Source organism: Pantherophis guttatus, chromosome 9, assembly GCF_059756535.1.
Source record: "Pantherophis guttatus breed Tessera chromosome 9, ASM5975653v1, whole genome shotgun sequence".
In the NCBI taxonomy this organism is placed as follows: Eukaryota; Metazoa; Chordata; class Lepidosauria; order Squamata; family Colubridae; genus Pantherophis; species Pantherophis guttatus.
Genome location: NC_142071.1, coordinates 4,567,878 through 4,590,566, shown reverse-complemented (window position 1 = coordinate 4,590,566; position 22,689 = coordinate 4,567,878). Strand labels below are relative to the sequence as shown.

At 44.1% G+C, this 22,689-nt stretch overlaps 1 protein-coding gene across 1 annotated transcript; it reads right to left on the bottom strand.

The window, feature by feature from the left end:
- Window positions 1-1,495: 1,495 nt before the first annotated feature.
- On the bottom strand, window positions 1,496-21,593 carry GOLGA7 (golgin A7). The gene is made up of 6 exons (XM_034422084.2): window positions 21,248-21,593; window positions 17,516-17,648; window positions 12,512-12,664; window positions 8,456-8,557; window positions 7,948-8,011; window positions 1,496-2,845 (listed from the first exon to the last, which is right to left on the bottom strand). Exons 2-5 carry the CDS (start codon window positions 17,624-17,626, stop codon window positions 7,964-7,966), a joined length of 414 nt encoding a protein of 137 aa, XP_034277975.1. The 5' UTR covers window positions 17,627-17,648; window positions 21,248-21,593; the 3' UTR covers window positions 1,496-2,845; window positions 7,948-7,963.
- Between the last annotated feature and the right edge of the window lie 1,096 nt (window positions 21,594-22,689).

Genomic DNA, 22,689 nt, shown 5'->3' with positions numbered 1-22,689 from the left:
CACGGAACGCTGTTACCTTCCCACCAAAGGTGGTCCCTATTTTTCTACTTGCATTTGTTTTACCTGCTTTCGAACTGCTAGGTTGGCAGAAGCTGGGACAAGTCACGGGAGCTCACCCCGTTACGCGGCACTGGGGATTCGAACCTCTGAACTGCCGACCTTTTGATTGACAAGCTTAGCGTCTTAGAATTATTCCCCGCCCCCCACTTCCCAATGAACATTTTAGCAACCCCATCATCCCCTGACCCGCCTCCCTCTCTCACATTTTCTGGGTACAATGCAATAGACTAGTGGAAGACGGGAGAAATTGCAGCCTGACCTAACTGCCAAGAGATTGGGGGACCGTAGCGGGTGATACAGTTGTGCGCAATCTAGCATCCACCTGCAGTTTGGTCACCGAGATCCCTGATGTTTATGGCCGATTTTTCGAACGACAAGCTCAGCGTCTTAGCCGCTGAGCCACCATGTCCCATTTTCAGATGAGTTAGGAAAATCCTATGAGAAATTGTGGCTGAGAATGCAAGGTGTCAGGAAGCATTGGATAATAAAACACAGGTCCAAGCCAAAATTCTGATACACGAATTCCACGAGGAGCCCGTGGTATTTAGGGATACTTTACAGCCGATTACACAATTTTGTCACTTCTAGGCAAACGTTGAGTGGGCTCTAAAAAAAGCCATATTTTCTTTTCTTCCTCCCGTCCATGTGGGATAACTTTCCATGAGATGCAGGGGAGGGGGGCAAATTATTTGTAGAAGTTAATTCTGCCATCCTGCTAGTATGTCACGAAGACTGTCGTTAAAATTCTAATGCTCAACCCCTTCATACAATTTCAAGATGTAATTTAAAAAGTTATTGCACAATGAAGCCAATATACCGTATTATTCGGAGTATAAGACACACCTTTTACCCCCCAAAAAGAGGGTGAAAATCTGGGTACGTTTTATATTCTGGATGTAGCCCCGCCCAGCTTTTCAAACGGAGGTTTCAGAGGCTGAAAAAAAAGCATCAGAAACGAAGCTTCAGAAAAAAAACCTCCAAACAGAGCTTCAGGAAAAAAGCCCCCAAACAGAGCTTCAGAGGCTTTTTTTTGGAAGCTCTGTTTCGGAGGCTTTCAGAGGCAGAAAAGAAAGTTTTTTCTGAAACAGAGTTTCAGAGGCAGGAAAAAAAGCAAACAAACAAACAAAAAAAAAAAAAAAAAAAAGCAAGGCACAGAACTCACAACCAAGGAACCTGTCACTAAAATTCACCTCTGGAAACAGCTGGATTGGGAGTATTCCAGGAGGCCGATCCACCTGCCAATCAGCTTTTTTCTTATTTTCCTCCCCAAAAACTAAGGTGCGTTTTATGCTCTGAAAAATACGGTACGCGCTGCCATCTTCAGATGACTGTAGTTGTAAACCCTGCTTCGCTTTACTGTCAGAATAAAGGACCTTTAATCTTACCACCCATTTCACCGTTATGAAACAAAAGCAGGCTGCATTTTACACCAGTACTAGCAAATGACCATTTATTTAAGAAAAAAGGTTACTAAGCCATTATTTCCCAAAGTCAATTGTAACGGGTGCAAAAGGCAAAATACTGTTACAGATTTTACAGATTAGAAAAAACAACTCACGAGTGTGTATATATATATATATATATAGATTTCAAATATTAAACTTTTAAACAGGATAAAGAAAAAACAATGAAGAAAGGGAACTGAAGAATTAATACACCTGAAAACCTTGATCCACTATCGGCGTCTCTTCTATTGCTCAAAGGAAAAAAAAAAAAAAATCCCGAACAGACAGACAAACTATGCCACCAGTTTTAAAACCGGTCTTGTTTGGCAAATTCCTTAATACCTGGTCACGAGAGAATAGCAAACTTCCACACAGCAGAATGACTTTGCCGTTTTAGAGTCAAAGAGATACACAGAGTAACCCACATTTGACAGAAAAGAAGGAACGGGACAAAGAACCTTTGATTATTATCATTTTTTGATACAGGGGTAAAATGTTCCAGGTATTTTTGTTAAAGCATCACGCTGGAATGTTGAGCACAAGTAGAAGTACTGCAGAGACGACATCTGGGAAAGGAGAAATAGCTGACGCAGCGAACACCGTTTCCAGGTTGTCCTAAAACCTGTTTGCCCTAAACTAAAACATCTATAAAACCCCAAAACCATATTCATTACCTACATTTACATATTGAACATTTAAGGGTGGAGGAGAGCCGAGAAGTGACACTTTTGCTAACAATGAAGAATTTTTGGGGCTGCCGTGTTTTCCTCATGTCTTTTAACACACGGCTGACGGCTTGTTCTTACGAAATGTACACTGATATGGAGCAGGAGGCTCCATATCCCAAAATACGTCAGCAGGAAAAATGAAAATGAAAAAAAAAAAAAAAACAACTTTTGCGATTTCTTAGTGGAGTCAGTCAGGAAAGATGGGGGCTTGGGGTCCCTTCTCGACAAATCAGCAGGTTGTACTTCATAAAGAGAGGCCTCGTTTTCGGAAACGCGACGCACGCTTGCTTTCTTCTCCAGAAGCGGATAGAAGCCCAGAGTCCACCGAGAGAGTTCCCGCTGCCTTGGGTTGGTCATTCCCAGTTGGTCTTCTGCCTGCTGTCTGTGACTGCTCGACTGGGCCAAAGGAACTAGCCCCTTGAGGGACGCTGGAGCTTCCGGCAGAACAAAGCAAGACGGATGCTGCCCAATTGGGCTGGGCTTCCCCCACGAAAAGACAGGAGCTTCTGAAAAGTTAGTCCTTGTGTAAATGGCACTGTGAAGTTCAGAGAAGCAGGGGAAAGGGTGCTAGGACAGAAGAAAGAAAACGAGCGGAAACCAGTTCGCTAGTCCCTGGGAGAGAGAGAGAGAAAAAAAATCTTCATTAACACCATTGAAAGCACAGCATGGCTGCTCTCAGGACTTTACGTCATCCTGTTGGGACTGTTGGAAGGTAGTAGCAATACAAGGCTAAAGGTAAAGGTTCCTCTCGCACATATGTGCTAGTCGTTCCTGACTCTAGGGGGCGGTGCTCATCTCCATTTCAAAGCCGAAGAGCCAGCGCTGTCCGAAGACATCTCCGTGGTCACGTGGACGGCATGACTCAACGCCAAAGGCGCACGGAACACTGTTCCCTTCCCACCAAAGGGGGTCCCTATTTTTCTACTTGCATTTTTGACGTGCTTTCGAACTGCTAGGTTGGCAGAAGCTGGGACAAGTATTGGGAGCTCACCTGTTACGTGGCACTCGGGATTCGAACCGCTGAACTGCCGACCTTTCGATCGACCAGCTCAGCGTCTTAGCCACTGAGCCACCACGCCCAATTCAAGGCTATAGCATGGCTTTGTCCCTTGCTAAATGGAATAAAACCACAGCAGCTGGAGAGCGATTTGAAGTTCTGAATCCCATCCCATGGGATTCTTTTAGAAAAGAGGGAGTAAGTGTATTTATCTCGTTGCTAGTAATATCACTTTTCCCTGTTTATCTTATTGGGAAGAAATAAGACCCGCAGACTACCAGAATTCACCATGAGTTAAAGTCCACATGTCTTAAAAGTTGCCAAAGTTGGATACCCCTCATTTAGGGAATCAAAGACAGCAAACTGAAGAGTTTCCTTCCAGCCTGTGTTTCTTCTCATCTTCTTTCATGTACACCGAGAGCGTATGCAGCAAAGACAAATTCCTTGTGTGTCCAATCACACTTGGCCAATAAAGAATTCAATTCAATTCAATTCTTTGCCAGCGGTTCCAAAAACAGCCTTCCCCCCCAGGAGGCAAGAAATGGCCCGTTTCTTTGTGGGACCGGAAGTTGGCAAATGGGCCGTTTTCGGCTTCCCGGGGGGGCAGGGAGGCTGTTTTCGCCCTCCCCAGCCTCCTAGAAAGGCTCTGGAGGCTGGAGAGAGCGAAAAACGGGCCTACCGTACCATTGCGTGCCAGGAGTGTTTGGGGGTGTGGGGGTGTTATGCGCACATGCGCTGGGGCAGGGTGCATAGAATTGTGGGCGTGGGCACGCATGTGACACCCACCCTCCCCGCTCCTGGCAGGTGATGGCAAAAAGGTTAACCATCAGGTCATTCCAATCCATACGAAGCGGAAAAGCTACATATGTCTAAGACAGCAGGCACGATTCGGCGTAAAACTAGACATTAAAAGCTAGAAAAGGATTGCAGGTAATCCCAGAGGTGATGTTTTGTTCCTCAAGCATTTATTTTACAATGTATATTGCCCCAGGCAAACTGTCTCTTCCAGGAGAAAATAAAAAGACGATTCAGGTAGTCCTCGATTTACAACAGTTTGCTGAGTGACCACTCAAAGTTACAATGGCATTGAAAAAAGTGACTTACGACCGTTTTTCACACTTACGACCATTGCAGCATTCTCCCCCCCCGGTCCCGTGATCAAAATTTGGACCCTCAGCAACTGACTCGTATTTATGACGATTGTCGTGTGCCAGAGTCACATGATCCCCCCTTTGCAACCTTCTGACAAGGAAAGTCAATGGGGAAGCCAGATTCACTTAACAACCGTGTTAAGTGCAGTGATTCACTTAACAACGGTGGCAAGGTAGGTTGTAAAATGGGGCAAACCTCCCTTAACACATGGTCTCACTTAGCCACATGAATTTTGGGCTCAATGGGGGTCGTACGTTGACGACTACCTGCAATTAAGAAACCCAAGATTTAAAAGACAAAATAACATGTTAAAAGTCTTCTCCAGGCGCCCATTTGGAGAGAGAGCAACCAGAAAAAGGAAATAGCAGAGCATCCTTTTCTCTCCTCCTCTACTGCTCCACGCTTGTCAGTGGTTCACAGAATTATAGGGTAGCAAGCTTTAGGGATAACAGCTACTGGCGTGAAACCAAGAGCCCATTTTCACTCTGGAATTTCCAGGTTATTAGTGGCCTAAAATGCACTGACAGAGCCAGTGCAATAGATGGAAAACAGGATGGTTTCCAATGGGAGGGGCACAGGCTTGTACTAGTTCAGCCACCCAAGAGTTGGGACTGTAAAACACATCAGCAGGACAACGTCTTTAAACGGGCGCTCTTCAACCCAACAGGAGTGTGCCAATGTTCAATTCACGCAAAATACAAGGTAGGTGCCGAGTTGTTAAAACACCAGTAGCTGATAATAGAATAGAAAAGCAAGAGTTGGAAGGGACCTTGGAGGTCTTCTAGTCCAACCCCCTGCTTAGGCAGGAAACCCTACACCACTTCAGACAAATGGTTGTCCAACATCTTCTTAAAAATTTCCAGTGTTGGAGCATTCACAACTTCTGCAGGCAAGTTGTTCCACTTATTAATTGTTCTCACTGTCAGGAATTTTCTCCTTAGTTCTAGGTTGCTTCTCTCCTTGATGAATTTCCACCCGTTGCTTCTTCTCCTGCCTTCAGGTGCTTTGGAGAATAGCTTGACTCCTTCTTCTTTGGGGCAGCCCCTGAGATATTGGAAGACTGCTCTCATGTCTCCCCTGGTCCTTCTTTTCATCAAACTAGACATACCCAGTTCCTGCAACCCTTCTTCGTATGTTTTAGCCTCCAGTCCCCTAATCCTCTTTGTTGCTCTTCCCTGCACTCTAGTCTCAACATCTCATAATCTATCAGACAAATGGTCCAATATATATCACCCCAGTGCATTTTATCCTGGTTTTTAACCATGTAATCATCCATGCAATGATGCAATTAGGCTCTTAAAAAAAAACTTTCTAAATTAAGAAAATTATAAATCGCTAATGAATTACTAAGACTTTTATGCCACTTCATTCCAGAATGAGGTGGTTTCTTGTCTACCTAAAATCCTCCTTTCTGGCTACATTCTGTTCTATTCAGGTCGTTTTAGTCATAATAAATTATTTAAAACCAAAAAACAAGGTGGGCTTGGAAACCGATTGCTTTTTCAAGCTTTGGCACACCATTTGCCAGAACATCATGAAATGTCTTACCGGCTATAATAATATAGTTTTCCAGCAGTTCTTTGCAATTTCTTTGGAAAGAACAAAAGTTTGCCTTAATCCGTATTTTCAAAACCTTGCAGTGCCCAAGACAGATTAAATGGGGATAAGTACTACCATCCTGCCATTTATTGAGAGCCTTCCTGTTATTTTAATTTGCAAATTTTCAATCCAAGCCCCATAATCCTCACTTCCTCAGCCAGTCTGCGTTTGAAAGACTCCCGACGTGGCCAGGTCTACGATGTGCAGGTTGGCAAATTAAAGAAGCAGGTAGATAGTCTAGACATAATATAATTTATTAATCTAATTTATAGCCCACAGCTTCAAGATCAGGGGAAGAAAAGGAATTCTGGCCCACACAACAAGTAAAAAAAAACCAGCATTAATTCACTGAGCGGTCACTAAGGATGAGTGCTGCTCGAACATATTAGAATTAATGGCTTTTCCAAAGCCCAAAAGCAGATGTTTTTCCCATAATGGGGTTGCCAACTGTGGCAAGCCTCACGGAACTATATACTAAAAACCGACACAAAAATGTACGTACATGGTTAGAAGCAAATGAAAGCTCTTTCACGGCGGTGCTTTGAAATAAAGATGCCCATTACCCAGGAATTTCATTGAGGGCTGCATTGGGGTTGTGTTTGATCTGTCGGGGGTGGAGGGGCATCTCGACATCACTCGCGTTGGGGGCACCTGTGGTGACCAAGTGCTAAGGCACGACTTCCTTCAGACCCTCCCTCACTCTCATTATTAAGCTCCTTCCTTTTTCTTCTTTTGACTTCCCTCTTCATTCTTGCTCCTTCCTTCCCCCCTTTCCTTCTTTTTCCTTCCTGGCTCTCTTCCCATCTTTCCTTCTTTTTCTTTGTCTTTCTTCTTTCTCTTTCTCCCTCCCTGTCTCTTCTTGCTTGCCCAAATGCAAAAGGGGAAACATGTCTCCTTTTTTATTTTGTTTTTAGTTTCTTTTGCTAGCCATCTGCCAGTGAAAATGGAGCTCCGTTTTTGCTGGCAGAGGCACCGCAGGCTGGTCACTTGCTGTTTCTAGGGTGGCCCGATGGGCCAGATCCAGATGGGCTGCTGGGGCTTTTCAGGGGTTCGGGAGAACCTCTAAGCTAAGATTCTGTGCAGTTTGGAGAACCCCCAAATCCCACTCTTGCTGGCCCCGCCCATCCAACCCCTCCCAGGAGTCCCCACGCAGCCCATTTTGGATGCAGATAAGTGCAGAGTGTGCACAGAGGCTCGGGGAAGGCGAAAAACGGGCCCGTTTCTGACCTCCAGAGGGCCTCCGAAGCCTGGGGAGGCTGTTTTTGCCTTCCCGGAGGCTTGAGGAAAGCCACTGGAGCTGGTCCAGGAGGCTGACTAGGCCACGCCTACCATGGCCACGCCCACACAGCAACCAGGCAGAGAATCCCTTGCTAAAAATTTTTAAGCTTACCCCTGGCCAGATCTAAGATGCGGCCCACGAGCCTTGAGTTTGACAGCCCTGCTGTACATTATTGTACCAGAACTTTGGGCTTTTGATTTGAAACTTCTAGATTTTATCAGTTATTAGGGACATATAACGTCTACTGTACTTAGGACACCATGAGGGGCATTTTGGATAGGGAGATTTTTGGTGAAGCACGGTTCAAGCTCAACAGCCTCGGTGGTGCAGCGGACTAAGTGCTGTTAAGTGCTAGCACTTAGCTGCCAGCTGCCTGCAATTAGTGCGAGTTCAAATCTCACCAGGCTCAAGGTTGACTCAGCCTTCCATCCTTTCGAGGTAGGTAAATTAAGGACCCGGATTGTGGGGGCAATAAGCCAGCTTTGTATAGAACAACACTGCTGGGGGTGGGGGTGGGGTAAAAGCCCTAATAAGCAGATATATACATAGAAGTATGCAGGCTATTGCTATAATGCATTGTAAGCCGCCCTGAGTCTACGGGGAAGGGTGGCATATAAATTGGACAAACAAACAAACAAATAAATAAGTAGGTAGGTAGGTAGGTAGGTACGTATTCATAAGGTTTACCTTTGACATCAAAGGTTTATCTTCCACTGCTCACACCTCTGTCTTCATAAATGGTAATTTCAACCTGTAGAGCACGTCTGTTAAGGAAAATATTCTGCAGGGCAAGTCAGAGAGGTTAAAAACGAAGGAGATAATAGAGGTTACTCTAGATTTTCAACTTGACGTCCTTCAGAAGTGTTGGGCTTCTAACTTCCAGAGTTGACATAGGGGCCAGGGATCCTGGAAGCTGAAGTTCAAGGGATGTTACCAGGGGTGAGGGGATTATTACAGCAGACATTCCCTTAGTAACCGATTGTAAGGCAGCCATCTGTACCTGGAACCCTGAAAATAAAGAGGCCACATCTACCTTCTGTTCTTCACAAGCAGAAAAGCCTAAGTTGCATTTCTCTTTGCAATCATTTCATTTAAATAACCACAGTGTGGGGTTTTTTTTGGCTTCATGAAGGGATGGGGAAATAAAGACAACCCATGAGTTGGCAAAAGTTTAGGAACCCACAGAAAAAGATACAACTCTTAGTCCCCGCTCAATGGGGTCAGTCAACAGGAGGCCTTGTGGAGCGTAGATCTTCTCGTTTTGCTCCTGAATGTACTTGGCAATTTTCTTTAGAACCTGGAATAAAAAAGACAGATGCTTGTTTCAATTCCAGTTTGTTACAAACTCTTGGTAATGCTTGTAAATGACGAAGGTCTCATAACAGGGAGGTTCATGAACATGTTCCAGCCAATGTGAGATCCAGTTGCTCTTAGCCCAACTGGACCTCACAGAATCATAATTGTTAGGAGAGCCCTATACTGTGATTGAATAAAACACATAAAAATACTGGTACTCAACTCACAAGATTCAGTCATTCATAAGCAAAGGCCAATATCATTAGTTGCTATAGTAGCAGGAAATCATTATATCATTTAATAACATTCTCATGGAATAAAAAAAGACCCAACTGCTTTCTTATCACAGGACATCCTCGTTTTTAACCAACCAACCAACCCAGCCAACTCACCCATCCATGATTTAATGAACTGACACAACTGTCTTGGTTTGCTCAAGACTGAACCATAAACTCAACACACTGGTTGTGTACACACATCGCACTGGGCCACAAACTGGAGCACACCACATTTTAGTTCAAAATATCGTATACGTTCATCCTGAGTATAAAGTAGCTCAGAACACGAATACTACACTCAACAACTGTTTATAGCCACTACGAAAAAAATAGCCTTCTACCATCAAGATCAACTCATGGTGACTGCATGGACACTTCCTTGAAAAAAAAAAGCACTACAATTTTCCTAGCAGCAATGTGGAAGACTGTTTGTCATTCTGCCATATTTGTTTTTTTAGTCTAGCTCACATCCCAATAGTCTCCCATCCAAGCCTGACTATATTCAGCTTCCTAACGCACAGAATACCTGCAAGCTATTCTCACAACTCTATAACCTCTCCCTGCAATGATGGTATTGTGTTGTACACAATTGGGCACGCACCTAAAAATATTCTTCCCTTGAGACAATGCTCCCAACAACTACTCTGGCAAAGGCCACTCTTGCTGCTAACCCCAGTGGAAAATCTGAAAGGTTTGTTTTACACGGAAATGGAGGCTGCCTGGATCACAACTGACATGTATCACTTAAAATATTTGTAAAAGGTTCTTTTCAACTAGACCAGAGATTAGCATTAGCATGTGGTGCTTGGAAAGTATTTTATCCCAAGTTCAGAACAGGCAAGATTTTGAAAGCCAACTTGGCTGGAACGAAGTGTGTTCAGTGTCCATTTTCAAAAAGGAGAAGACCACAAAGGCATTCTCAGTAGAGAGACCTTGGAGTAGCCACAGACTGGCACAAAATCCCGATATAAAACCAGGAGCAGAAGCCATTAGCGTGAAACTGATTCTCCTTGGTAGAGCTAGAGGACTGTGTCATGCTGACTTCTGAGAAAAGACAACCTTTTTAAAAAAAAATTCTGAAGATCATTATCTGGCCAAAAACAAGGCCTTTTAAGGCCAGGAAAGTGGTGGATGGAAAAAATGCCATTCTTTTTTTTTTTTCTTCAGGAAGGCCACCCTGAAATGTTATCAATGTAGGAAAGCCAACTAGCTGGTAGGGGCAATAAGAGTGTGAAATGGAAGCACCGAGAGGAAGCTTATTTTCCGTGGATGAATTTATGGCAATAGACCCTAAGTGAAATAGAAGAAGGATACCAAGACAGCCTTCATAGCACCATGCTGTTCTCAAGGGGAGTCTGCACCTCTATAACTGTCTGGTTTGGCTCTGCAACCCAACAAGACAGACACAGACTTCAGAGGATAATTAGAACTGCAGAAAAAACCATGGCTACCAACCTGCCTTCCGTTGAGGACCTGTATGCATGAGTCAAAAAGAGGGCTGTGAAAATATCTACAGACCCCTCACATCCTGGACATAAACTGTTTCAACTCCTACCCTCAAAACGACACTATAGAGCACTGCACACCAGAACAACTAGACACAGAAACAGTTTTTTCCCAAACGCCATCACTCTGCTCAACAAAGAATTCCCTCGACACTGTCAAACTATTTTCTAAGTCTGCACTACTATTAATCTTCTCATCGTTCCCATCAGCCATCTCCTCCCACTAATGACTGTATGACTTGTATCCTTATGATTTATATTGGTATTGTTTCCTGATTGCTTACTTGTACCCTATGACTATCATCAAGTGTTGTACCTCATGATTCTTGATGAACGTATCTTTTCTTTTATGTACACTGAGAGCGTACGCACCAAAGACAAATTCCTTGTGTGTCCAATCACACTTGGCCAATAAAAAATTCTATTCTATTCTATTCATAAGATGCAGGCATGAAATATAAGTCAAGGCTATCAGAGGACAAGGGAGAAGAGGAAAACTAAACTTCTGGGAAAAGGTCAGCTAACTAGACAGAAACTGGGGAAGAGACAGGTTCAAGTCCCACTCAACGACGTAATTCATTGGTTAATTTTAAATTTGTTTCTCTCCTGTTTTACAAGGCTACTAGAAGCATAAAAGGAAGATTCCCCAGATATTCTTCTTTAAAGGAAGGCAAGGTACAATTTTAAGAAACAAAGACTGTGTGAAAAAGGAGTTGGAGGAACCTTTGCTCAATTTATTGAAGTACAACTCAAAGAGAGAAGCAACCTAGAACTACGGAGGAATTTCCTGACAGTGAGAACAATTAAAATCATTGGAATGGCTTGCCTTCAGAAGCTGTGGGTGCTCCATTCTGCTATATTAACGTTCTTTTGAATCACTCACAATTGGCTGAGAACACTGTATGAAACCGTAAATCATGGTTTATAAACTAGATTAGGTTCACACAATATACTAAGTCATCTTAGCAAAATGCAGGAACCAGATTTCACTGTGATTATCTCCTGGCCGTGCCCCCGTTTACATATTCCGTTTACCTATCGCTTTTATAGTCGTTTGTGTTTTTATTAGCTTTTATAATTTCATTGCTTTATAAGGTTTTTAATGTCCTTCCGATATAAACTACAAGAAGTCTCTCTCTTTTTTTTTTTAATGTTGTGGCATATAAACACAAGAATTAAGCTGTGGTGGCGCAGTGGTTAGAGTGCATTACTGCAGCCTACTTCTGCTGACTGCCGGCTGCCTGCAGTTCAGCAATTTGATCCTGATCGGTTCAAGGTTGACTCAGCTTCCATCCTTCTGAGGTGGGTAAAATGAGGACCTAAATTGCTGGGGGCAAGAGGCTGATTCTGTAAACTGCTTAGAGAGGGCTGCAAAGCACTGTGAAGCGGTACATAAGTCTAAGGGCTATTGCTGTTCCTCCCTCCCTCTGTGGCCCAGTGGTTAGAATGCAGAATTGCAGGCTAACTCTGCCCACTGCCAGGAGTTCGATCCTGACCGGCTCAAGGTTGACTCAGCCTTCCATCATTTGGAGGTCGGTAAAATGAGGATCCAGATTGTTGGGGGCAACAGGCTGACTCTGTAAACTGCTTAGAAAAGGCTATAAGACTTATAACCAGTGTGAAGTGGTATATAAGTCTTAAGTCCTTTTGCTATTGCTATTAAACAAATAAACCACCATCCTCTGCTTTGTCTGGAAGGAAAAAACCCCCACACATAATGGAACATTTCCCCATCTAAACAGAACAAAATGGACAGAAAGCACCTGTGCTAATCTAGCCTTCCTCTTGAGATAGTTACTTATTTATTTTTTCATAGGCAGACACTTTGATTTATACCAAAATATTCTATCATGGGATACAGCTCTACCACAGAGGAGCAGATGCAGGAGTCCTAACACTTAGCAACGTGAGGCTAAATACATTCAACCTGTAAGTATTGTCAGAAAGTCGGAATGGAAAATGGACATTCTTGAATATAGAATGGAAGCAGTAAATCACATCCTGCTCGGACTTTAATAACTGAGGTTTAACATGATGCCTTTCCAGTATTTTATTTCAAGGGATTAGATGCTGTTCCTTCTGTGGAATTTTTTCCCCTGCCATCAAACCTCCAAGTGTATATACATTACCCCTTTTTTTTCCTTTTAGGGAAAGGAAAGGAAATCAACTGACCTTCTCATAATGTGTCTCCATGCACAGAAATATAGTGTAAGCAGTCAAGCAAGCCAAGCACCCTTCCAGGTAAGACTGGCTTCCAAGTTTCTCCGCTTCGGCATAAAGGTTATTCAGGGTCCGTACGGTTTCTTCAAACTGTTGCCTGTCAATCTGAACAAAGGATCTCGTTTAGAAACGGACATTCAGGCAGGTACAGAATCTACTTTCTTGAATGGAAACAACCTTCAGAGTATTTAGATGAAAGCCATATGGAAGTTCAGATGGCTCAGATCCCCAGGAAACAGAACCTGACTTCTCGGATGGAGAGTTATATGTCAGGAGCCTCATGTGCAGAACTCAGACTAAGGAAACAATTACAAGTTTTAAAATAGTCACAGAAAGAATGCAATTTCCTTCAGAAGAGCATTTCAAGGTATTTTTCAAAGCTGCTCCTGGCACAACTCAATTCACAAAAGAAAGCAATCAGGCTGCTACAATGAAAACAGTATGTTTCTCCTTGGTGGATCACAAGGACAAACGGTATTTGCTTTTGCTTTCAACACTGATATCCACCCAGCATAAGTAGCTAGTAAATTAAGAGTATTTGAGAACAAAAATAACAGAAAATTCTCAGTAGCAGAGAGAAACTTGACCCACATAGCAAGAACAGTAATTCCAGAACATACAAATAATTTGTTCATTATTCTCAAACCATTAAGGATGACACTACCATGACTACTGTGTTTTCCCGAAAATAAGACCCTGTCTTATATTTTTTTGAACCCTGAAATAAGCGCTTGGCCTTATTGCCATGTGCTCAAAAGCCCCATTTGGCTTATTATCAGGGGGTGTCTTATTTTGGGGGAAACAGAGTAGATTTAATATATTTTTTCTCTTTTTCTTTCACTTGAAAGTTGAAAGGTGCTTTGAGGCAGACATCTCAGGCTACAATCCTAGATCCACTGCGTTATTTATTTTATTTCTTTATTAATTTTTTTAATTCTGTCTTTATTACTTACTAGGAGAGTCATTCTACGCAGTAAAGTTTACTTCTTAGCAAATACATAGACAATCTGGCTGTCAGATTCCTAGTTACTTATAATATCACAAATTTTGACTTTCCTCCAGGAATCTTAGAAGCTGGAAATGCTGCCCTCAAAGTGCAAGTACTCAAATCCTGAGGATTTGAGCGTAGCAGCTCAACATTCATACATGCTACATTTGATTAGGTTTCTTTTGTGGCTTTCTGAACAGCGTCAATGCAACCTATTTTTATTATTCAATGCATTGACCTGAACACAGAAAACAGCTATCTATTCTGCCATCCTGTTTCCATGGTTCTTGTGGTTATTATCCTCCTCTTGAAGAATTCATTGGAAGAGATCTATTGTTAAAAAGATCAATTAGGCACATGTTAGCCATGTTGAAGCAACACTCCAGCAAACATATTTGATCGATCGGGCTTATACGCTACCAAATCCTTGCAAACTAATGGCAGTGCAGAACTGCAGAAAAAACAATGGCTACCAACCTGCCTTCCATGGAAGACCTGCATACTGCACGAGTCAAAAAGAGGGCTGTGAAAATATTTACAGACCCCTCGCATTTTGGACATAAACTGTTTCAACTCCTACCCTCAAAACGACACTATAGAGCACTGCACACCAGAACAACTAGACACAAGGACAGTTTTTTCCCAAATGCCATCACTCTGCTAAACAAATAATTCCCACAATACTGTCAAACTATTTACTAAGTCTTCACTACTATTAATCTTCTCATCGTTCCCATCACCCATCTCCTCCCATTTATGACTGTATGACTGTAACCTTGTTGCTGGTATCCTTAAGATTTATATTGACAGTTTCCCTATGACTATCATTAAGTGTTGTACCTTATGATTCTTGACGAATGTATCTTTTCTTTTTATGTACACTGAGAGCGTATGCACCAAGACAAATTCCTTCTGTGTCCAATCACACTTGGCCAATAAAAAATTCTATTCTATTCTATTCTATTCTATTCTATTCTATTCTATTCTATTCTATTCTATTCTATTCTATTCTATTCTATTCTATTCTATCGTTATTCTATTCTTTTCCATTCTTTACAATCAAAGTAATACATCTGTAGCAGCAATATGTAGAAAACTTTCCACAGTCTCCAGTAAATATTTAATTAAGTGCTCTTTTTCCGGCTTTGTCAAAAACATCTTTGGTATAAAACCATCTGTAATTATACAAAAAAATAGCCCTGACTTTGAAATCCAGGATTTTTGTTTATAATTCTATTGTTTCTTATACTATTGCTGTTTTCTATCATAGTTGGACGTAATTTGTATGCTGCCTAAAGCCTTTAGAGTAAAGTAGCTTATGAATGTTATAAATGACTGGAGGACTTTGGACCAGTCCTTTTCTCTTGACCCTGGGAAGAATGCAACAGCAAAGCACTTCTGAAAAACTTGACAAGGAAACTGCAGGGACTTGTCCAGACAGGCACTAGAGGTCAACACTGACTCGAAGGTGCGTGCGCACACACATCTTAACACCTACGTGTTCCTAGCGTCATAGACAAAATAGTCCTGTCCGTAGCATCTGTCTAAATCAGGGGCATCCAACCCTGGCAACTTTAAAGACCAGAAGTCCCCAGTCAGCCATGCCGGCCAGTCTCACCCTGACATGGTCTTCTTCCTACTTGCCATCCCAAGGGAAAGGGGCTCTCAAAAGTTTATTTTGCTCTGCTTTAATCCCAATGCTTTTAAGAGGGATCCATATACAGCAATGCCCTTACTAATCATTATTCTCCAAAGCACCGGAGGGCAGGACAAAAAACAATGGTTGGAAACTAATCAAAGAAAGAAGCAACCTGGAATTAAGGAGAAACTTCCTACAGTGAGAACAATTAACCAGTGGAACAGCTTGCCACCAGAAGTTGTAGGTGCTCCATCACTGGAGGTTTTTAAGAAGACACTGAACAGTCACTTGTCTGAAATGGTATAGGGCAGTGATGGTGAACCTATGGCACGCGTGCCGGAGGTGGCACACAGAGCCATCTCTCCGGGCACGCCAGTCATAGCTCGTTGCTCTTCCGGGTTCTGCCGCTTCCGCGTGTGCGTGGCAGGCAGCTGCTCTTCCGTTTTCCGGCACACTGCCCTGTGCGTGCGCACACTCCCATTTTGGCACTTGGTACTGAAAAGGTTCGCCAATACTGGTATAGGATCTCCTGCTTGAGAAGGGGGTTGGACTAGAAGACATTGTTCTGCCCCAGCTACGGGCCCCAAAGAACACAGCACACACAAAGTCTGTACAAAACTTAAATTTACTAAAATAATTGAGGCTTTTTCCAAACAAAGGCTGTTAATAAACTTTCTTAACAGCCTACAAGAAACCAAAGATAAAGTAATCACAATCTTACGAAGGTTAGCAGAAAGCCCAGAAGCAATTTGCAGAGAATCCAGACGTGAAGTAGAGTGAACTAAAGTTGTTCCCTACAAATTGCTTCAGTCGGCGTTCCTCCTTAAATAGGCTAAGGGAGTGGCCAATTAGCCCCAAACCTTACTCTCAAGGAGACCTCCTCCTGAGGAGCCACTCCTGCCTTTTGGCAGCTCTGCGCGCCCATGCATCGAGAAGAGGCTCTTCCTCTTCGTCTTCTTCACTTAAAGGAGCTTCTGGAGGTTCTGAAGGCCCTGGCTGAATCCCTGCCTCTGGCACCACATCTTCTCCAGCCTCTTCATTGTCTGACTTGAGTGCCAGCTGCACAGGCTGCTGCCGCAGCACCACACCAGCCTCATTATCAGAATCAGCTACAATCCGCACAGGCCGCTGACGGGCCACAACAGACATCCAAGGTCTATTCCTATTCCTATTCCTATTCCTATCCTATCCCTATCCCATCCTATTCCTATAACCAAATGTTTCATTGCCAAATACCCATCCATATGGAGCTGATGTAACTTGGTCCTTGTCGTCTTTTATTCTTTTGGTTAGTGGCAGATTCTAACCTGAATAACGTAACCCCAAGAACTGAAGTCCAACTGAGAGATGCTGGGAAAGGAAGCCCAGCTGTTGCTTTAGTCACCACCCTAATAAAGGGATTCCCACAAGACAATCCTGGCTCTTGTGTGGTTCTTTAATTGCTTGCGCTCAGCAGTCAGCCGGGCAAACCTGTTTTGCAAACTTCTTAACAGGAAGTAGGCACCATCAAAGGGTTATAGCTCTGAGATTTCATATGTCTGTCCTATAAACTTAAATCCAATCCAAGGTTACCATCCTGCACAAATCAAAGGTATGAGAAACCAAAGAATTCAATTGGTAGGATTGAAATATTTACCCATCACGGAAGAGAAATAAAAGAAGGCTCTGAGGTAAAGGTAAAGGTTCCCCTCGTACATATGTGCTAGTCGTTCCCAATTCTAGGGGGCGGTGCTCATCTCCGTTTCAAAGCCGAAGAGCCAGCACTGTCCGAAGACGTCTCCATGGTCATGTGGCCGGCATGACTCAACGCCAAGGCTCTGAAATGCTAGTTAAATGTTTGGGTGGTTTCTAGAACAGCTCTTTCAAAATCTGTACGGTAATAGGTTTTCAATTAAAAAAAATAACTCCGAGCTCTCATTTGTTGTTCTAGGAGTAGATCTCCCATACTCTATCTCGGCTTTGAAATAAGATGGCTTTTCCTGCATCTTTGTCACTATTGATTTCAGCTTAATTATAAAAATAATTTACAATCCTGATTTAAACATTTAAAAAACCCGAAGACAGAAGGGTAAAGCAGCTAAAGACAACCGATGCAGTGTAAAATCCAGAAGAAATACAACTTTGCGGTGAAGATTGCTTCGTACCATGCTAGCTCTTTTTAATTAAATTACCTACCGTAGATACAGATTTAGCTGAAGTACAGAACCAAGCAAGCCGCTATGAAAGGGGGGCAATTTGGGGGCCCCAGGCAATAGTACGTAACATGGATCCAGCCCAACTTTGGCTTCTTAAGCACACTATAGTTTAAAGTGTAGGGATTATTACTCACCCGATTTTCCAACTCTGGGGGGAATTTGGTCTGGAACTGGCACTTAGTGCCACTGCTGTAGTCCCTTTGGATGAAGACTTTGCTGGCAACAGGCGGCTGCTGTGGCCTCATCTCGCAGCTCAAACTGGCCAGTCTGGATGTGAAAAGGAGAGATAAGCTATCAAAGTGTGTCCCACTCTTTATCAGGTCCCTCTAGTTTTACCTCCCGTGTGCCGACTGCATTGGAACATGTGCCTGGATGATCAGCTCCCTGGTTCTACACACTGGGTAACTATTATAATCAATTAAATGGTTCTATACGTCTGGCATGCATACTTGAAGGCATTATTCCCTCTACTTAAAAAGGATGAGTACTTAATATGTATAAGAACACTGCTCCAGTTGTTATGAGGTACAAGTGATCCTCAACATCCTGCTATTTGTGCTGTAATCTTGAATGTACTCTAAGATGGCTTTTTAATATATGAAACATACTCTTATGATTCAGCTCTCCCTGCAACTCAAGAACCCCATTTAAAAAACACACACACACCAATGAGGAGAGACTGAAAAGACTGGGGAAATATTTAGCCTTGAGAAGACGAGGAGACAAGGTTGAGTGGATAATATAAAACAGCAGTTTCCAAATGTATGAAAAGAAGGGGTCTTGTTTCCATCATCCCAGAAGGCATAGCGTGGACCGATAATCTGAAGTCAGAGGAAGGCAGACTCCAACTGAGTGTTAGGCCAATCTTTTTAATGGTAAATAGAATTCAGCAGTGAAAGTAATGGCCTAGGGCAGAGGTCTTCAAACTTGGCAGCTTTAAGACTTGTGGACTTCAACTCCCAGAATTCTCCAGCTATGCTGGCTGGAGAATTCTGGGAGTTGAAGTCCACAAGTCTTAAAGCTGCCAAGTTTGAAGACCTCTGGCTAGGGACTGTATCTATTTTAAACAGATTCAGTGGCTTCCAAGGCATATACCATCTCTAAGAGTCTATGCCAGTAAGAGGTACGTGCTGGCATTCTATTCAATTTTCTCTGTCTCAGAGGTCCAGAGCTTGTTCCACCTCACTTCAGCACTAGGAAGAGTTATTTAAAATATTGCAATTGAATCTTTTAGCTTAAGAATTCCCATGAATGTACGGGTGGAAAGAGGACTGGTGTAATCAGAACAAAACTGATCCCTCTTGACGGAGGTTAAGCACCCCAGTTCAAATTGCCTCCCCGCCCCCAAATTTATTTTTTTATTTACTTACATGCATCCCGCCTTTACTATTTTTACAAATAACTTCAGGCGGTGAACATATCCAACGTACCTTCCTTCTCCTATTTTCCCCACGAGCACCACTCTTTGAGATGGGTTGGGTTGGGCTGAGTGAGTGAGTGAGTGAGTGACTGGCCCAAAGTCACCCAGCTGGCTTTTCACAGCTAAGGCGGGACTTGAACTCAAGTCTCCAGCTTTCAACCCTGGTGCCTTAACCACTAGACCCAAACTGGCTCTCATCAAATCATAGAAAGGGTGTTGAAATTTATGCAAACAGCTGAGACAGAGCACAAGAAAGGCATATATCAAGTGCTTCCTCCATTGTGTAGATGGACAGGTGGCCTTAGACCAGCCAATCAGAGCCTAATCATCCGTGGTGGCGCAGTGGTTAGAATGCGGTATTGCAGGAAAACTCTTCCCATAGTCAGTTCAATCCTGACCAGCTCAGGTTTGACTAATCCTTCCATCCTTCTGAGGTCAGCAAAATTTGGACCCAGATTATTGGGGGAGGGGGGGATATGCTGCCACAGTAAACCACATAGAGGGGACTGTAAAGCACTGTGAAGCAGCATATAAACCTAAGTACTACTGCTACTTGTCTCCCATCCAAATAGAAACCGGGGTATTTATCTATGGTATCTTTCTCCCTGATGTGGATGGATACAAAACACCCATTTTTTGATGACTTCAGAAGAGGCTCTTATTTAAAATAATTTTCACAATCGGAGAGACAAGAGCAGAGAGCAGCGTCTTTCCTGTGGTGGCTCCCCATTTTGATGGCAGTGCTTCTCTCCCCCACCCCCCCGCCCCGCCCCACAAGCTATTGATATCCCCTTTCCATCTTTGGATTTCAAATCAAATCAAATCAGGACAACTGCATCCACGAAGCCCTTTAAAATGCGCCCTTTCTTTAGATGTCCTCCTCTTTCCTTTGGAGATCAACTTTCCTCCAACTCCCTCTCCAGTTGAAAGCAGTAAAAGAGGGGATCTATAAAGGCCTAAAGTCCAGAAGCCTACAGTCCAGAAATTTTTACCAATTTCTCCCTTTCTTTTTACTTTTTTCTGAGGGTTCCCTTCTGAGGGATCCCTTTCAAAATACCACTTTCCTACAGCTGCAAAAAGCCAGGAGGGAAAAACGGCTTTTCTAGGTATCGTCTTTGGTATTCTTTGGTGCCTTTTCCCAGTTTATGTATGTATGTATTTGTATATATATATATATGTGTGTGTGTGTGTGTGCGCGCACTCAACTCTTTGGCTCCTTTTCACCCCTTCATTTATTTCAGAATGACCCCCCCAACTGTCCCAAAACAAACCCTATTTACGATACGAAAACCATTCCATCCACACAAATAATAAAAATACCTCGAATAATAAAAATAAGTATAGCATCGATCCATCATCCCAGAGACTCCTCTGTATATATGTGTGTGTGTCTCTGTGAATATCAAGATCACTTTGGAGAAGCTGGTGCTAGAAGGCCAATCTCTCTCCCTTCCCCACCACTTCCCCACCCCACCTCTTCCCCCTCCCCACCCCCAAAAAAGCAAAGCCTGGGGACTCTTCCTAAGCAGCACCCTGTTTATAGAGCAGCTCAGAGGCTGAAGTCCATTTGGCCAAGCGCAAGGGGGGGGAGGGGGGAGGGAAAAAAGGGGGGGAGGAAAAAAAAGAGAGGAAAAAAAGAGAGGGAGGGGGAAAAAGAAGTGGGAGGGGAGAAAAAAGAGAGGGAGAGGGGAAAAAAGAGGGGGAGGAAAAAAGGGGGGGAGGGAAGGAAAAAAAGGGGGAGGGGAGGAAAAAAGAGAGGAAGAGGGGAAGGAAAAAAAGAGAGGGGAGGAAAAAAGGGGTAGGGGAAAAAGGAAGGGAGGAAAAAAGGAGGGGGAGGAAAAAAGAGGGAGGGAAGGGAAAAAAGAGGGGGGAGGGAAAAAGAGGGGGGAGGGAAAAAGAGGGGGAGGGGAAAAAGGGAGGGAGGGAAAAAGAGGGGGGGAGGAAAAAAGAGAGGGAGGAGGAGAAAAAAGGGGGGGAATTAGACGTTCCCGCCTAAGAAAGGCGGCCGCCCAAAGACCCAGGCCATAAGGAGACCCTCCCCCCACCCAGGAAGCCCCCTCCCCACCCCCACCACAGGGCCAGGCTCTCTCTTTCTCTCACACGTTTAATGCCCCCCCTTAAAATTACCTCGCCCCCCCCCACTTTTCCAGTCACTCTTCCCCCCCCACCCCGCCCCCCCAGAAGAAGAACTGCCCTAAAGCCCCCCCTCCCCCACCACCACCAGAAGAGGATGCCCCTTTTCTTCCACAGCCTGAGGCGGCTTTCAAGCCCGCCTCACAATAACAATAACAACAACCCTACTAGGTAGGCCAGGCCGGGCCTGTCAAAGAGTCAAGCCCTGAGGGGGAACACCCCCTCCCTCCTCCTCCCCTCCCCCCCCACCAACCGCCCCCTCAGGCCCGGCCCCGCCCCTCGTCCCAACGGCCGTTTCCCCCCCCTCCCTTACGGGCAGAGCCCCTCCGCCGCGGCCGCTTCTCCTTCCTCCGCTTCCAGAGCGTCGCTCCGCCGACGACGCAAACTCCTCCGCTTTACGGCTTGTCGCAAAAGCCACCCCCCCCCTTTTCTTAGCCTGAGGAGAGTTTTGCGCGCGGCGAAGTCAACGGCCGCGGGGCGTGGCCTCGCCGTAGATCTAGAAATTGTTTAGAGTGACTATATATAGAGAGAGAGAAAGAAAGCGCGCTCTCCTGGCTCTGCGAAGGGGTCACTTCCGAGTTCCACTCGAAGGAAAGAAGGCTTTGTCAAAACCTGGATAAGGCGAAGTCAACGGCCGCGGGGCGTGGCCTCGCCGTAGATCTAGAAATTGTTTAGAGTGACTCTATATATATATAGAGAGAGAGAAAGAGCGCTCTCCTGGCTCTGCGGAGGGGGTCACTTCCGAGTTCCACTCGAAGGAAAGAAGGCTTTGTCAAGGCCTGGATAAGCCTTGGATGCTTTTTAAAGACTGGTTGGACTGAAAGACTGGTTGGACTGGTTTTAAAGGCTGGCCGGCCACGTGGTCCTTATGGACGTTTGAGGGGTTGCAGGTGGGAAGCTGCTTGAGAGAGGCTTCCTTGGGGAAGGTTCTAGAAAGGGTGCAGAGAAGAGCAACCAAGATGATTAGAGGAGGGGTCTCCGACTTTGGGCACTTTAAGACTTGTGGAAGTAGGAATGGGTTTCCAGAGGAAAAAAATTGCAGAGTACAGGAAATATTTGCACTACTTAGATGACCCTGAGGACACAGATAAACTTCCAAGGGCTTCAAAGACCCTCTAAAAGGATGCAAATGACCAGCTGTCTGCAAGGAGTATCAATCCTTCCATTCCCCACCATCCTGTCAGAGCTGAAGAAGCTTCTTGGATGAGAAGCGAAACGTCTTCAAAAGTAAAAAACCCAAGAAAGTCCAGTTGCCTCCTAAAAAAGCACCTTTGGGAGAACCATGACCTGGATGATTGAGAATCTCTACAGACTTTAAGCTATCCAATTTGGGATGAACATCCTTTGAATGGTGTGGGAATAGGAAGGGGTTTCCAGAGGAAAAAAATTGCAGACTACAGGAAATATTTGCACCACTCAGGTGATACCCTGAGGACACAGATAAACCTCTAAGGGCTTCAAGGACCCTCTAAAAGGATGCAAATGACCAGCTGTCTGCAAGGAATATAAATCCTTCCATTCCCCACCATTCTGTCAGAGCTGAAGAAGCTTCTTGGATGAGAAGCGAAACGTCTTCAAAAGTAAAAAAAAAAAACAAGAGACTCCAGTGGCCTCCTGAAAAAAGCATCTTTGGGAGAACCATGACCTGGATGACTGAGAATCTCTACAGACTTTAAGCTATCCAATTTGGGATGAACATCCTTTGAATGGTATGGGAATAGGAAGGGGTTTCCAGAGGGAAAAAATTGCAGACTA

Bases quoted from the DNA above. Each gene is read 5' to 3' on its own strand.
- GOLGA7 (XM_034422084.2), bottom strand. From the start codon at position 17,626: ATGAGGCCACAGCAGCCGCCTGTTGCCAGCAAAGTCTTCATCCAAAGG. The intron at 8,558-12,511 runs GTCAGTTGATTT...TTTTTATTCCAG, and splicing joins TGGAGACACATTATGAGAAG to GTTCTAAAGAAAATTGCCAA. The intron at 8,012-8,455 runs GTATCTTTTTCT...CGTGCTCTACAG, and splicing joins TTGAGCGGGGACTAAGAGTT to GTTGAAATTACCATTTATGA.